Here is a 15,805-nt window from a genome sequence, read left to right as displayed (position 1 = left end):
ATCGCCGCGATGCACCGGAGAAGCATAAGCCTGCCTTCCGTGTATACTGGCACCGCTTCAGATAGCTTCTTTATGATACCGCCGCACGAGTGCTTACCGAGATGTTTGATCTGTTTTTATGCAGTACCCGTCAGGGAGAAAGTGGCCCTCATGGAGTCGTGGGGCAAAGGAGTCGGACCGCGTCACGTTAAGACACCGGCGAAAAGATCATCGTCCACCAATCGCGAAACGGCCAGACCCTCACCCCCGCAGCAGTCGAAAGCAGTTCAGTTACGAGACCAATCGAGGCTGAACCCCGACAAGAAATCGCCCGTGAAGCCAAAACCGCCGGCCAAGCCGAAACGTGCGGCCAGGGACGACAGACACAGGAGATCAATGTCGGATCCAAATTTACAAAAGAGCTTTCAAGCTATGAAGCAGCTATGGGACAAAAAAGTGCAGCAGCAATCTGGTATGTACAATTTGTGTACCTTCCATATAGAGCTTGTACAGTACACTGGGCATCCCCCGCCTTATATTCTCATAGTCGTGGCATAACGTGTGTTTATGCCGGTATCTTATTTCGTCCATATTAAAGCCTGGTCCAATTCAAGAATCAACTCGAACTGGAACTTGTGTCTGGGGATATACTTACTCAGTGGTAGAATTCGTCCGGTTCGGACCTGCTTTATAGAGTCGTCTCACGAAATCTTAGGAGATCAGCGAACCGGTTAGCATTACTGGTCACTGGCAATGACTTTTTTTTAAAAAACAGAACCGACTAGAAAATATATCTTTTGTGATAGAACCGGCTTGCAAAAAATTTCAATCCCCCACTGTACTTACCCATAGCAGTAGTTCATGACAGGTCACTTATATTACTAGATTGCAGACGTTTATTCATGGGCAGGGCATACGTTAATGGCTTTTATGATACCTAATAAAAAAACATTAGCAAAGGCCAAAAGTAAGTTCATGATAAAGAGCTGTGATGTGAGTAAATAGTAAATACGAACTACCCCAACATGGGTACAAGAAGGTGGTGTGTATGACTGTGGGAACCACACTAAAATACCAATATATTGCATTGTGTTAGTTAATAACGCGCAATAGCAGCATATTACGTGTTGGGTGCTTTATGTGGGATCGCGTGCACTTTCGGGCGTAAATCTCTGTCTTAGTTTCGGTATAGTCATGATAAAAAGCAAGAATTGCGTGTTCGTACAATTGACTGTGGGTTTCTATTGCCTATTCACTATTGTATATTCATGTTATAGAAGACCCCTGTTATATCACAGTCATCACTTGGTTGTCAATCCATTTTACATTGATGATGAATTATCAAATATACAATGTTGTGGGTTTTACAGTACAAGAGAGCAGCATTTTGAAGTTGTTCATGGTAAGTTGTAATAGGTCACGACACGCTCCTAGTTCACATTAGTTGATTCTCCGCTGCATTTGTATTTGATACCAATATACAGATCTGTCAATGCAGTACTTTCGGGCGTAAACCTCTGTCTTAGTTTCGGTAGTTATGATAGAAAAAGCAAGATTTGCGTGTGTGTAAAATTGACTATGAGTTATCGGGTTTCTATTGCCTATTCACTATTATATATTCATGTTATAGAATGCCCTCTGTTGTGTCACAGCATCACTTGGTTGTTAATCCATTTTACATTTATGATGAATTATTTTAAATTTGTTCATGGTAAGTTGTAATAGGTCACGACACGCTAGTTGATTCTCCGCCGCGTTTGTATTTGATACCAATATACATATCCCTCAATGCAGTGATAGTAGCCGCTATGTCGCCCTATATATTGACCCTTATTCGGGATCGGGAATACATGCAATGCAATGTATTGTTGACAAATTAATTGCTATAGGTTATATGTCAATTACATCACAGCTATTCACAGATTTCGCTGTTATTCATACATTTTTTATAATTTTATCCGCAGTATTAGCTGGATCAGCTGGATTATTGTCAGAGTTCTACGCAAATTCGTAACTATTTAATTCAGTGAGGTATACGCGTGGGCACTGGGCAGGTTGATTTTGCGCTTGCCAAGCGTTTATTTTGATTTTTCGCACGTTTTGCTCCGGACCATTCCTGGTCGTGAGTACGCGACCCATAATTTCTGTGTAATATCATCTACATTCGGTTACGTAGCAAATGATCTATGCGTATCAACGCTACAATATGGCAGTACATCGGCCCCGTCGTTTTAATTTGCGTAACGACCCTGCTGCAGTATCGTGGCTGTTTCGTGCGTGGTTTTATACTGAGGAAATGACGGAGCAACGTTCTGTGACTATTAATTCGTCATTTCCCGTATGTCCATCAGTAAGCACTCGAACATATCTGATGATATAACGCCAAAGCGAAACTTATGGCCGAAGGTCCACTGCTCTGCATGTATCGCTCGACTAACTAACAACTGGATAATGTTTGCTATAATTGATCATTGATCAACCTAGTCAAGTAACCTATACAGTCGTATTTTTTAAATACATCAAAGCGGTGTACCATGTTGCATGATCTTATCAATTATGAACTTGATGTTATCTGGGTTTTTTATCGAAAACATTTTTTGTTCTGTTCTCGTTCTTGCAACGAACTGCAAAAGCATATAGTTCGAATGATACAAGGTGTGTCTTGTGTACATTATGTACAGGCATTCCTCACATGATATATGGCAGCAATAAAAGTTTTGCATGATTCTCAAACTCACGGGCCGATCCGTCGTGAGCATGCTAGGAAGGACCAGTACAGTCATAGCATGCGATACGCTATCTCATACTAGGAATATTCACAGCGCTCCGTAACGCGGATATGATGTTGACGACACGCGTAGCGAATATGCATAGACGTTTCAGCATTCTTATGTCCGACCAATGTTGAATTTATCGCAGGAAACCACTTGTTTTGCGGTTTGCAGGAGTATATGATCTACTAGTGCATGTCAGACAGTACAGCTATCGAGTTGGAGGTTAGTTTAGTACAGAGATGAGCGGACAATATTCTTGGTTACTCGTATTGCAGTGTAGTTTAATATCATTATCCAGATTCGATCAGTTTCCAGTGTCCAGTCCCTATCTTTCTCTCCTAAATATCGATAGTATTTATCTCAGGGAAGTGACCTTGCCAGTTTAGATTTCAGCGGAGACGACAGTCGGTTAATCAAGAATAATTGCAATCACAGTAGACATACATTTTGCAACGATGCGATCCTTTGGAGTAGGATAATGAACTGCGACCCACAGAGGTGGTCTGCTTCCTATGAATCAGAGGCGCGTGCGCACGGTATTCTCTGCCATTGCTGCAAGCCTTTGTGGGTATAGTCATCGCTGCGCGTTAAAGTTATTTAAATCTATAGATTGTACCACTCATTGTGTGGCCGATTCTACAGAACTGGGAGAACATCGAATGCTTACTGACAGGAAATGCATTGAATGCGCTGGAAAAGTGCAAGATCATCAATTGAGCGTTAGATCACACAGGTTGGCACTGCATAGTGCATGTGCGTATGGCAGGGAAAATATTTCGCTATGTTATGACAGAGAGTAGGACTATATGCTAAGCAGTATGCAGCTATACACTCACGATGAGGTTCGATATTTTTTGCGCTATGTGATGTTTACACGCACGAAGTAGTTACCGCTGTTACAGTCGACGTACATATACTGAAGCTGTGATTTCCAAAGAGTTTTGAGGCATTATGGACGTGAAGTATAGGACGAATTTTGAAGTAGCCAGGGAAATAGCTAGCGCAGTGCAGAATAGATATATGTTTACAAAAGCAATATATATTCTTTATCGTTACCACCCCTCTCATTATGCAATCGTTGTTAGCAATCGATGAAGTTTACTGGAGTACAGCATATTGTGCTGAGCTAAGTGTCTCGAAAACTGAATCAGCCATTTCAACCAACACCGAATAATGAGAGGTAAAAGGTTATAGATGACACTCTTAAAAGTAAGATTTGAAACACCCAGCAACCTTTACCCGATTATGATACCGAGCAGCAATCCGCTACTGACCTGTGATCCATCCAGTCCCCGGATTTTAGTGGAATTCTGTCATGCTATCCATATATTCTTTCACAGTCACAATCTACCGGTAGCGGTGGGGAGTACCGTATAGTATTTTGTTCCAGACTAACGGCAATGAGTTGCCTGTATGTAGTCGTATCTCTATGGTTAATAATGATAATAATAATTCTTCAGGAGACTTTGAATACAGCATTAGACTAATTCACACTCAAAATCTCAGGACAACCTCTCTGATTTCGATTTTTCACTTTTAATTATCTCTACCTCTAACACCCTGGCCAATTCTTCAACCACTGCAATTCTGTGATTTAACCTCTTCATGGAACAATTAGTATAATTTGGAATAAGAGACACTTGGACGAACAGAACCTCAATATACCATTGAATCATATATTCGCATTGATATAAACCCGAATATTTTCGGCTGACGCTCGTCAGGGGTAATCGTCAGCAACTGGTAAAGAACTGGCAAGAACGTTGTGAAACAAATTGAGTTTATTACTGAAATTTTAAAAGTTTAATTCAATCTCTCAGGTAGCTCCCCGGATTGTGAGAGAATTATAGGTTGGAGAAGGTCACGAGAAACCTTTTTCATATATGTGTATGATTTTTTGGAGTTTTGCGTATTCCAAACGCGCCGTTCTCACAGTTACAGACATCATTCCACAATTTGTCCAAACATACATCCCCCAACTCTTATTTCCAGACACTAGCGCTATCCCACCGCCTCCCAGCTGGTCTCCGAAGTCGCGAGGAAACAGCACGTCTTCGAAATGCGGAGAAAATAACGTCCACGACAAACGCCCGCCGGAAAACCATAGGCGACTATCGCCAAACAGGGACGGCGACCGCCCTCCGACCCCGACCAAACCAAAACCTCTGAAACCGAAACCTGTCAACTTGAGGATCAGGGAAGAGCATCCGGGAGATATCCGAAAGAAAGCGAACTCGTTCACGAGCAGATCCGCCGCAACGCTCCCCAGCACTGTTAGGAACAGAGCGAAGATGTTTGACCTCTCGGGCGACGGCAATGCAAGCCAGGACGCGGATAAGTCGTGAGTTTTAGTCCTATTTCCTTATTGGTTGGACTGCTGGGCACTACAATCCGAGTAGCTAACACGAATCCAAATCGAATATTAAATTAAACGATTCGAGTCTGGTAATGATAGCTGATTTCTACCGGTGTTAAGTAACGAAGTGTTTCTACTTTTTCGAAGTGCCCAAGTAGATTTTACCTTCTTGCACCACCTACTCAAGTGGTATGTGTGAATTGGCAAATCTGTTGTAGATACTTCTACTTTTACTTAGACAGGATTTAAACAAAATTACTGACTTTACACTTTTGGTTTTGAAGGGGGGGGGGGGGGGAGATAGTTTAGAATGAGATTGCTTCACTTTTATATATGAAATCGTGATAAGAACCGTATAACTTCTGAACATATTTCCGGCTATTGTATCTGTTTGTAGTGTCACTAATTTCTGGTCACCATAGTTACGGAATAATCATGAAAGATTTCTGAGCTAGAAAACTGCTGATTCTAAAATCTGTACTGAAAATCAGGTCATCTTTTCGACTCAACTCCCGAATAACCCACTTTTCTACGTTACTGCTGAGGTGTTGACTAAAAAATAGAAATAAAATGTCAGGTTTCCGGTCCTAACCTCGAATGCCCCGCGCTAACGTTCGCATTACAGATCTCGTGTCATTTGTGGCGTTTTTGGTTCAGCCTGTCCAAAAGCCTGGCGGCTGTCCGAGCTATAAAGGAGGCCGAATTTCAAAAAAATAGGACATTTAGGCGTTCTCGGAGGACATTTTTTGGATTTACGAAAAAAGGAGGCATATAACCGCGTAGTCGCTATTCGTTTTGCGTTACGCTCGAAGATGCATCTCGTAATTTTAAAGTAGCCACCACTGACCAAATACAACAGATTATGCGAACCCTCTACTAAATCTGCTCTTTCGAACTAATTATTATTTGAGCAGGCTACTTGTCATACTTCGCGTATTCTACTTCCCCTTGACATACGTCTTGGAATCGCTACATTTGCCAACTATGTGCCGATTTCTTCGATTCTTTCCAGCACCGATATCACCTCTTTTGTAGCTAAAATATGTTTCTCAACGAGGATTATAGAGTTATTTGGATTTGAAGTATATCTTGGGAGAACGTATCGCAGAACTGCAAGGCCTCTCGGAGTAACCTTGGCGAGGAACTTTATCATCCCGCGACTTAAAGTTATCGCCGTTCATGGAGTACAAAGCGCTTGATATCATATTCATAAGTTGCTTATTCATTGCGTGTGTGTGGACGTTAACTTCCTTGTCTTAATTTAAATGGTTCAAAATTACAATGAATGATGCCACACTCTTGGTATAGTCTGTCGAATATGCAACTCGTGATCGAATCAACCAAGTGCTCGCTTTTGGCATGTTCTCAACTGTAATCTTGATCGCGAACATTCATCTGATATAGAACCGCAAAGCCGCCCGGCAGATATTGCTCGAAGTAGTTGCATGAATTTTCCCAATTGATACTAAGTGCTATTACTCAGGATCGACGCCAATCGTCATCTGTGGTTAGTGAACTGCCATGCCAGTACATCGTGCTCAGATTGTCGTTACCATATCACCTTTGTACGATATTTGAAACTGGCGATTTTTTTCTTGTCATGCCACGACCGTGTGGGGTGGGGTTGCATAACATATTCCTTAGTTCATTCTTTTTCATAATTATCTCATTTCCAAACATCGTAAGAATGCGATTATGTGATAAGACCCGAAGATGCCACACCGCTTATTGAAATCTGTAACTCAAACGCCCGTTTCGGAGTGCAATAGGCAATAACATCTATGTAGTTTTAAGACACATTTACAACTAGTGTGAAAGTGTAAAATAGTCAACATGAGGGTACACACGGGTAATGTGAATCGAAATAAAAAAGGAAAAATCATATGCTAATTCAAGTTGGATGAAATCGGTAGGTTTTGTCGTTGGGGCCCTATTGTTGAATACAGTTTTGCGCCCGTAAGCTTAAATGGTAGACCCAGGGTCGTGCAAACTGTGGTCGTAGGGATATTTTGTGCGCCCGCGAAGAAGTGCTAATTTTGAAAGGTTTGTGTGTTTTGACGTATTCATGGTGTTTGTCGGCTCATATGGTCATTTACACCAGGCCAATTTTCCTCATTTTTGTTCCGTAGCTGCCGACTTGTATAGCACGGCCCACTTCTAGGCATTTACAAGACACCGCTTACACGGATGAAATGGCGAGGAGGTGCCTAGATTAACCACAAGCACTTAGTTAGGAATGCTGGAGTCCACCTCGGTCGGAAAATGGGTTGCCAAGTTAGCTTGGTCTGGTACGTCGTAGATCAACTTCATGTGAGATAATAAGAAGGACAAACAAAATCCACCGAAATATGCAAACGCTTACTGTGTACAAAATTACATTGACAAAAGATATTCGTTAACCTGGCATCTCGGATATGCAATATATATTTTGAAGTGTCATTGCGCGTTTTAGGTACAAAATGCCTTTTTTGCCAGAGTAAAATCAGATTTTGAACTAATTTCAAATGTTCATCTCTTTGTGGCATAATGAAAATGTATAATGAATTTCTGCTTGTCGGTAATTTCCTATCGTTGAGCGTAAATAGGCTGCTACAACAAATAAGGCAAAAATTATTTCCAAATGTATTCTTAACTGTAGGCTTTAAGCCCATTTATGGTCGATTCCGGCTCCTTAGACACCTGCTGCGATTTTGGTTGCGGCTTTTGCGGGTCCGCACGGGTCGTATAAAATGACACTGGAGCGATGGCAACAAATGAGCCGTGTCGTATTACAATATGAGAGGATTATCCCTTAGAATGTGTACATTTGGCGAGGTTTGTACGGTGTCTGGTTTTCACCGTGACAGAAAGCATGCGAAGCATGTTCTACTTGTGAATTTATGAGAGTGGCACGCGACTTTTGGTTTCCATTGGATGCCATGCTGTCATCAACGAACCATCATCATTACTATGCGGTATCGAGTATCCTCCTCGGTCGATTCACGTCGGTGAATAGCTGGTAATTGACAGCTTGATACTTGACATTGTGGACAGATTTACAGTATTGGGAAGTTTTGTAGTCATTGTGTTGTAAATAATTCGCAAAAACCCGCCATAACCTTCTGAAATGATTTCGTACAGTTTCCTGATCAGAGTATGATCAGGACCCGCGAGATGGCGCTAGAGCGTCGTGTTCGTATGATCATTATTATTATTAGAAGAACTTCTTGGAGGCAGGCTACAGAACTTCAATTGAACATTACATTCATATTGAAATGAACCCGAATATTTTCGGCTGACACTCGTCGGGGGTAATCGTCAGCAACTAGTAGAGAATTGGAAAGAACATTGTATCAACAACAATCGTATCACAAAATATGACGTCACCAGCATAAAATTTCGAATGAGAGAGCGTTCAATGTACTATTTTTAGGTGGTACACGAGCTCCTTTTGTCCTCCTAATTATTATGAGAGACATCTGTGTGTGTCGGTTATCGGCCGCGGGACTTTCTACACCGTAACAGATAATTTCTTATCAGTTCCTTGAATTTTATATCGTTTTGTTTGCTCTCCATCTCTCTCATTCATGCGTCATTATACTTGGAGCTCCATTTATTGGTACCGTTGATTTCAGTAATTCGTCGTTAGCGAGTGTCAGACGCATACATACTGTGTAAGTTGAGCCGATACGTGTGAAAGTCGTGCAACTACGTTACGTCCAACAGAATATTTTCTAATCCCCGGTTGGAATGAGTCACCGTCCGTCGGGGCATCTCAAATTTCTTGTCCATAAGTAACACAATCAAATCATTGCCAGCGTGATGTATCATTTCGCGGATTATAGTCATTGCCGTGCAACAACGTTACTCACACGACCAATGGAGACACTAATCCCCACGCTATGTATCGATAAGCGCTGGAATCGTGTATCTGTCAATGTATTGTCAAATCGCCAGTAAAGGAATTAGTCGGTACCCGAAGTCTTGGAATATTTAACGAATCAGTAATCACGCATCTATCTGTCTAGCGGACGGCGTTCCGCTGAATTCATTGGTGTTTGTAGGACTTCGTATATGAAAAACTCGTCTCTGATTTCAATGTTGTCGATAGCTGCGTTAGAGGTAAAACTTTATCAATCTCTGTCCAGCCGATGCATGTCGGACGAAACGCTTACTTGCCCGTAATCTACGTTTTCCGATGAAGCGCGAAACGCTACACCTGTGGTTCAATTTCCCATTATGCTTTCGTCTGTCATCGGCCTGAACCGGATGTTTAATATCGGGGATATTCTGTCATTCACTGCATTGGGGGTGCTCATTATTAGTCGACGCTATGCATTTCTTATTCAGAAATTTTGAAAGCTATTTTCTTTTTCATTTTGAATGCTTTCAGATAATCTTCGCAGTGATAATCATGGCTAGTAAGATTAATTATTATTGAGACCAGCAGCATTAGGGGGAATGTTGATCAATATAAATGGCTAGGCCATAATATCATTAAAAATATATTCTTGCTCTTTGAATAACAGGTTTGAATCAGGTACCTTTCAGCACGCGTTGAACTTATTTTCGATGAAATGTACCCTTCAATACCAGATTTTGCAGTTTTAGATTTCCCGTGACAAAGCTATTTCAGGACTCGATGTGCAAAAATAGCGTCGAACATTGCGAAATGTCGTTACAGCTATTCGCAGAGTCTGTTTTAGAAGGCTTATACATGAAAATGTTGTTTCCAAAGCACATTAGCGCCATCGTAAGATTCAACGCTAATACATTTCGTGTGAAAACGGCCCAAACACCTCCATCACAGATCGAAATTTTGACTCACGCCCACTGAGTCAGGAAATTCGTTTTGTTCGTTTATTTGACCAACTATAGTCATTCGTGTTCCACTGATCGTATTTACACAAACAAAATTATCGCCTTTCGCATAAAAAGCCTGACGGTTATCGGCGCGATCTCTAATAATCGCCACTAAATATATAATGTGTTACGCATTATTCACTGCTAGCCAAGCGTGCGCTGTCCACGACTATTAGGATCACTGTTTACGACTCGCGGTATTTTGTGTGACAATTTTCCTGGGTTGAATGGGAGGCTATTCATCTTCCCACGATGTTACTCTTCAAATCGGCCTTTGATGGAGTCATCAAAATCTCGCCGTCGTGCGGGTAGTTTCGCAGTGGTCGTGATGATACGGAATAATTTACCTGACTTCGGTCAAGAGAGGGATGGGGTATTTGTCACTGTAAAGCCCTTCGAGGTGGAATGCGCGTTGCCTCGATCGACTGATTTTGCCTAAATATACCTCTCACCCATACCATACGTGTTTTATCGGATCAGATGTAGTCGTGATTTTGTTATTTTTGTTCTATTTTGGGGTGTTTTCCTGTCTTTGCGAATGACACAGTAGTATCTACAGACTGAAGTCACAATTAGATATTTATGTAGATTATGTATATGCGAGATTTCCAATAACATTTATCATGTTCAAGGAATTGTAGAGGTATAGTAAACACAGTCCTAAATATGGATCTATATATGACGAGGAAATTACATGTAACTTTCGTTTGGTTACAAATTGGTTGGAAGGTATGCCTCTACTAAATTTTGTCATAAATGCCCGTAATATTTCTGTGCATGTTTTCTTATGGGCTTGAAATATCATGCGGTCAAAACTCGTTCATCAATAATCAAATTCGAATTCAACACCTCGAGACGAAATTCTTTCTCGATTTCATGCTAGAAGACAAACCATTCAATATTCAACCCGAATTCGTTTCGAGTTCCGAAGTCGGCCTTCCCCAATGGGTTGAGCAAAATGCTGCGTACAGTAAACTGTGTTAATTGTGTGTGTCGTTACTAAAGCAAATACATCGCAAGTTTCACTCTATGACCAACACCATCTCGTATATTCGCGATTCCTCTTTATTTACATCAGAAAATTTTGAATAATACGTAAAATAAGATCCGTTGGCAAATCCTACAATAACCCCGAATCTATATTATGCGTGAAATCGTATCGCGAGTGGCACGTGATTTTTGTCCGGGTACAATCCATCTTCGCACCCCGACATTTGCGGACCGCAGATGTCAGACTTCTGACAAAAGTAACCCGATATTGATATGTAACAAACAAATCGTACAGAGATTTCGATGTCGTCTCCTGGTATACGGCGCCGACGAGTTCGAGTCGACGATATTCTCGGTGTGTTGAATTTTATTGTTGGGCAATAGAGCGCATATCAAGCTTTTGTTAGAGTGAGCAAAATCAAGGATTATGATAAGTGAGTATAAAGTCTGAAGCAGGCGTTTGAAAAGGGCTCTTTCAGACTGGGTATCGGTATGCGAATGTAATTGCAAGGTTCGGAGCTTGCACCGCGCACTTTGCGGAATGATTCAACGCCAGGAATTTACTGGCGCTCAGTTGACATTGCATGAGACTTGTGTTATCACTGCAGTTGTGGAGACGGTAACCTCGATGGTACTTTATAGCAAGGCTTGTTTTCTGTTTTTGTTGCAAGAAGAGCGCTATTTCAGGCGTCTTTCAATTTTTAGTGAATCAAGCGAAAGGTTTCGTAAAGGATGACAACATCAGGAATATAAAATATATTGCGATATTTACTGTTCTAGGTTAGGCATTGGAACATGATAACCGATGATCTCAACGCAAATATCTGGCGAAATCTATATGTAAATAACTGCTGCACTAGTGCGTAGATTTTTGTAACGATATCTTGAAACGACAAGGGTATTTGCGGATGTTCTAATGTTGGCGGGTGCTTTTACAATCGAAAAGCATTCACGCATGCCGAATTAACTTTTTTAGAAATCTTTTTAGTTAAATAACTTTTCTTAATGGGCTATGTGCGTTCACTGGATACCTGAACATGAACATTAATGAAACCAACCAGTTTAAGCAGGACAAGAGCACGAATGCTATTCCTGCAATCTATGCTCCAGAGAGACACTGGCCCGTAAATTAGCATGAACTTTTGATTGTCTGTGAAATTATGATCTGTCGAATGAGCTTATCAGCACACATTCTTCAAACAGCGTGAAGAAACATGTCTTACAACCGTTCTGTTTACACTGCCGGTGCCGGTATTTAACGCGGTGCGGCGGAAAAGGGTTATCTCCGAGCATGTAAATCAGCACGGTACCGTATCAGCGCACTGTCCTTATCCACTCGCCGGTAAACAATCTTCAAACTCTTCATAGGACAACGGGAGTACGGCGAATTCGCAGATTTAATCCGTCGACAAAACCATCGTAAACTAAAATCAATGCGTTAATTGGAAAACGATAGTGTAACTTATCGAACCCGCAGACAATGGCCGATAACCCGAGCAAATGGTGCACTCTCTGCCGGGAGATAATGTTTCCGCACTCCCGTTGAGATCGTATTACGAAGAAGTGTCTCTCTCGCTACAGAAGTCATTATATACGAGTGCAGAGATAGTAGATATTGTTCGACACATTCGCTAACCCGACAGAAAGGAATCCGATAACCCGGTGACATAGTACACCTATCAGATTTTAAGGTATTATGTACCAGGTAGAATACAGGCTGTTGCAATATGATGTTTGTGTATAGTTTCTTCTTCGCCGCCTCAGTTAAGCAGTCAGCATCGAATGTCGCGTAAGGCATCGCTTATCAGCGCAAAGTAACAGGTTCGAGCGGTGTCTTGTTTTGGTTGAGCTAACGAAACATATTGCCGGATCAAATCCGTGGGAAGTTTTGCCGTAAACGGTGTCTGTGAGCCTTTAGAAGACTAATCTTATTAGCGGGAGATCATGATGGAAAGGCGAAGTAATTCGGTAATTGGTGGTGATGTACAAGCTTGAAGTGGGTGCTGTCCTTGCTGTTCAAACAGTGTTTTATCGATCAGCACTGTGGATACATCGCACGGGGTCGGCGCCCGGGTTTGTATCGACCCTATGATGATCGCGAATAGGCAGCTAAATCTTTCCTAGAATGTAGGCGTGTGGATTATTTTATCCTTGATTGAAGGCCAACTAGATGTCGAGATTGCAAAATGCAGATAGACGGTAAATTCAGATCGAATTTCAGGCAGTTAGAACGGGCTGTCTGTGTTCCTGTAACATGTAAAGCGTACAAAAATGTGCAATTTGTGCATGTTGCAATGTGCATTTGTGCATCCATACACCATTCTCAGATGTTATGCATATAATTAGGCATGAATGGGGCATATCCAAGGTATCGTCCCCTGGATAGCAGTATTGGTCGCTGACTTCATACCTTGTAATCCTTTGTGAAAGCATATAGCGTTAGTCCAGGTCCAGCTGATGAACTTATTTAGATTTGTTTAATCCGTGATTATTACTGCGAGCAATGCTTATTGTAATATCGTCATTTGCACTAATTCGTCCCATCCGTTCTTAAATTCCCGTCATTCCGAGGCTTTCGCATTATCACACCATCATTCAATGGTTCATTAAAATTTCAACAAGTCTTCGCTTTCGTCACCCGTCTACGCGAGCTGGCATATGTGTTTTGGCATTTTCGATAACCATTTCGCCGGCGTAATCTCGTATAAACATCTAAGTTGATTATAAGGCGTCCTCTATAATTTATGCTGTTGCACCTTATTCATTTCTCGCATCGCCGATCCGAGAAAAGGCCGGTTCAAATCATCTCAATACGGGCTTAAAAGTCTTTATTCTCTCGGGGCGGTCGCTACTCTTCGCACTCAACAACTTCGCTCTTTATGGAAATTCGGACAGACGTCTGACGCACTCGCGTTGTGTACATTGTTGGCACAAGAGGACTCGAACCGATAGCGGATATATTGGGAATTGTGCTACATTATTGTGAGCAGTGAGACCTCAGACAAGTGGCAGAAATTAGCGAGCCCGTAGTCCGCTAGCGCCTAAATACTTGACGGAATAACCTACAGTTTAGTTAGTCGTAGATTACAATCTAGAATTGACAATTAGCCGATTGAAAGTCTCGTAAATCAGTCAGAATCGTCCTTATTTTCCGCTTTAAAGTAGCTTATATTATAAGGGATATATAGTTATTGCTGGAAATAGTTATACTAACTGCGGTAAATCCTTACCGGAACCAGGAGACTTTCAAGTTAAGATTATATATAGACGCCGCAATAATGAATCGTTTTAAAATATTTCCCTATATGATGGATAACTTCGCGGTTACCGCAAAAATGCAGTTCGCGTTCGGTAATAAAGCAGATTTTGCAGGTTCAAAGGTATAAATTATATCGAAGTCTACGTTTTACGGCAATTTTTGAAGGGTTATAGATGGGCGAGTGATGGTGTGTACATAATTGTATGTTTAATCTATATCAGCAATAGCCATCGTAAGTGCAAACAAGATGTATTTGGAATACTGATAATAGTGTGGAAATAATACTGTAATGAAGTCGAAAGTTCCGTTCACTCCGGTACACGATGCGGGCGAGATATACTCTCAGAGTGACTTTGAAATGGCACAGCTTTCCCGGTCGACTTCGAGCTGTTCCGAACGGACGCAGTGCCAATGCAAGAAGCAGAAAAAGAGCTGTGTCACACTGTGCGGCTTACTCGTTGTTTTGAGGTAACATTGTAAATACTTCCGCACAAAGATAGGTGCTAGAGTTCGATAGCGACTCACTACAATTCAAGTTTGCGTGCAGCTAATGAACGCATGTGCTGTTTTGCAATACCATATCTGACAAAATAACATGGCTACCTTACTGTACTGTACTGTCCTGTTGAACGTGTTTTCAAATTTGCGCTGCAGTTACAAGTGGAAAGTATTTTCATGTTTATATCTCCGGAGGTTTAGAATACAAATATAGCATTTTACCGAATCTAGATGATTATATTCGATTACTCATCCATCTTCCGTTCCATTGTCGCTCCTATGCTGGAGACGTCTACTGGTCGACTTCCGGTTTTGTAGTAATTGACCCATTTCGGATAGTTGTGTTGCTTTGGCGTTGCGATACTATGTATGGCGGTATGAAAGCAAATTGAGATGATCCGGCTTTACCGCGGATTGAAACGGAAATTATTGATTTATCAACACCTTAGGTGTCATAACACTTGGATTCACGTTGTGTCGTCACAACTCAGACAAGTGCTTTATTTATATTTCTGAAATCACCGAATTTTCGGATTAGAACCAGATAAGTTAGTAGTATCTCGCCAACGATACGCGATTTTCGGTTCTAGTTTTTTTTCGAAATGCTAATTCCGCGATTTACGACTCTGGCCCGTCGTTACGAATGATGCCCTTGAGCGACAGGCGCCTTACGTGCGGCTTTGGCGTCGCGTCAATAAAAACAGCCGTAATTTTAATTGTAGCGGCGTTAAATGATTATGCAGATGCTTGTTTGAAGAAAAGTTAGATTTGTGACATCAGAATAAATGACAACCTGTCTCGTCGCCCGACAGAATCCACGCCGCAATGATTTATTGCTATACGTGCCTCGTGCTGCATGCAATGTCTACAGCATTACACCGTACGCCGTAAATATGTGGGTGGAAAATGGGTGTAGGTACCTGATTTCTAGCATAGTGAAAATCAGGCCTTCACCCTTGACCACTCTTGGTGCCAAATGCTTTCGCATACATTCCTATGGGTCAAATACTCCAATATTTATGGAGGTATATGACAGGGGTATGTTTATGTGTGCCAGCTTTATACGCTTTATACCCCTGGCATATATATCTTCATTGGTTTATTTGA

At 41.6% G+C, this 15,805-nt stretch overlaps 1 protein-coding gene across 5 annotated transcripts in view; it reads left to right on the top strand.

The window, feature by feature from the left end:
* LOC145455518 (uncharacterized) overlaps positions 1–15,805 on the top strand; it is a 49,218-nt gene that overhangs the window by 13,384 nt on the left and 20,029 nt on the right. For 4 of the 5 annotated variants that reach the window (XM_080333497.1, XM_080333499.1, XM_080333498.1 and 1 more), the window contains exons 2-3: positions 125–451; positions 4,746–5,094. In XM_080333497.1, coding sequence (XP_080189623.1) covers positions 125–451; positions 4,746–5,094 — 676 coding nt within the window. Of the gene's footprint in view, positions 1–124; positions 452–4,745; positions 5,095–11,033; positions 14,669–15,805 lie in introns of those variants that run through there. The other variant, XM_080333501.1, reaches the window with a different exon arrangement.

Source organism: Botryllus schlosseri, chromosome 14 (assembly GCF_051294905.1).
Source record: "Botryllus schlosseri isolate E-star chromosome 14, Bs_hap1, whole genome shotgun sequence".
Lineage (NCBI taxonomy): Eukaryota > Metazoa > Chordata > Ascidiacea > Stolidobranchia > Styelidae > Botryllus > Botryllus schlosseri.
Note: the sequence above shows the minus strand (reverse complement) of the source record. Positions and strands in the feature narration are given on the sequence as shown.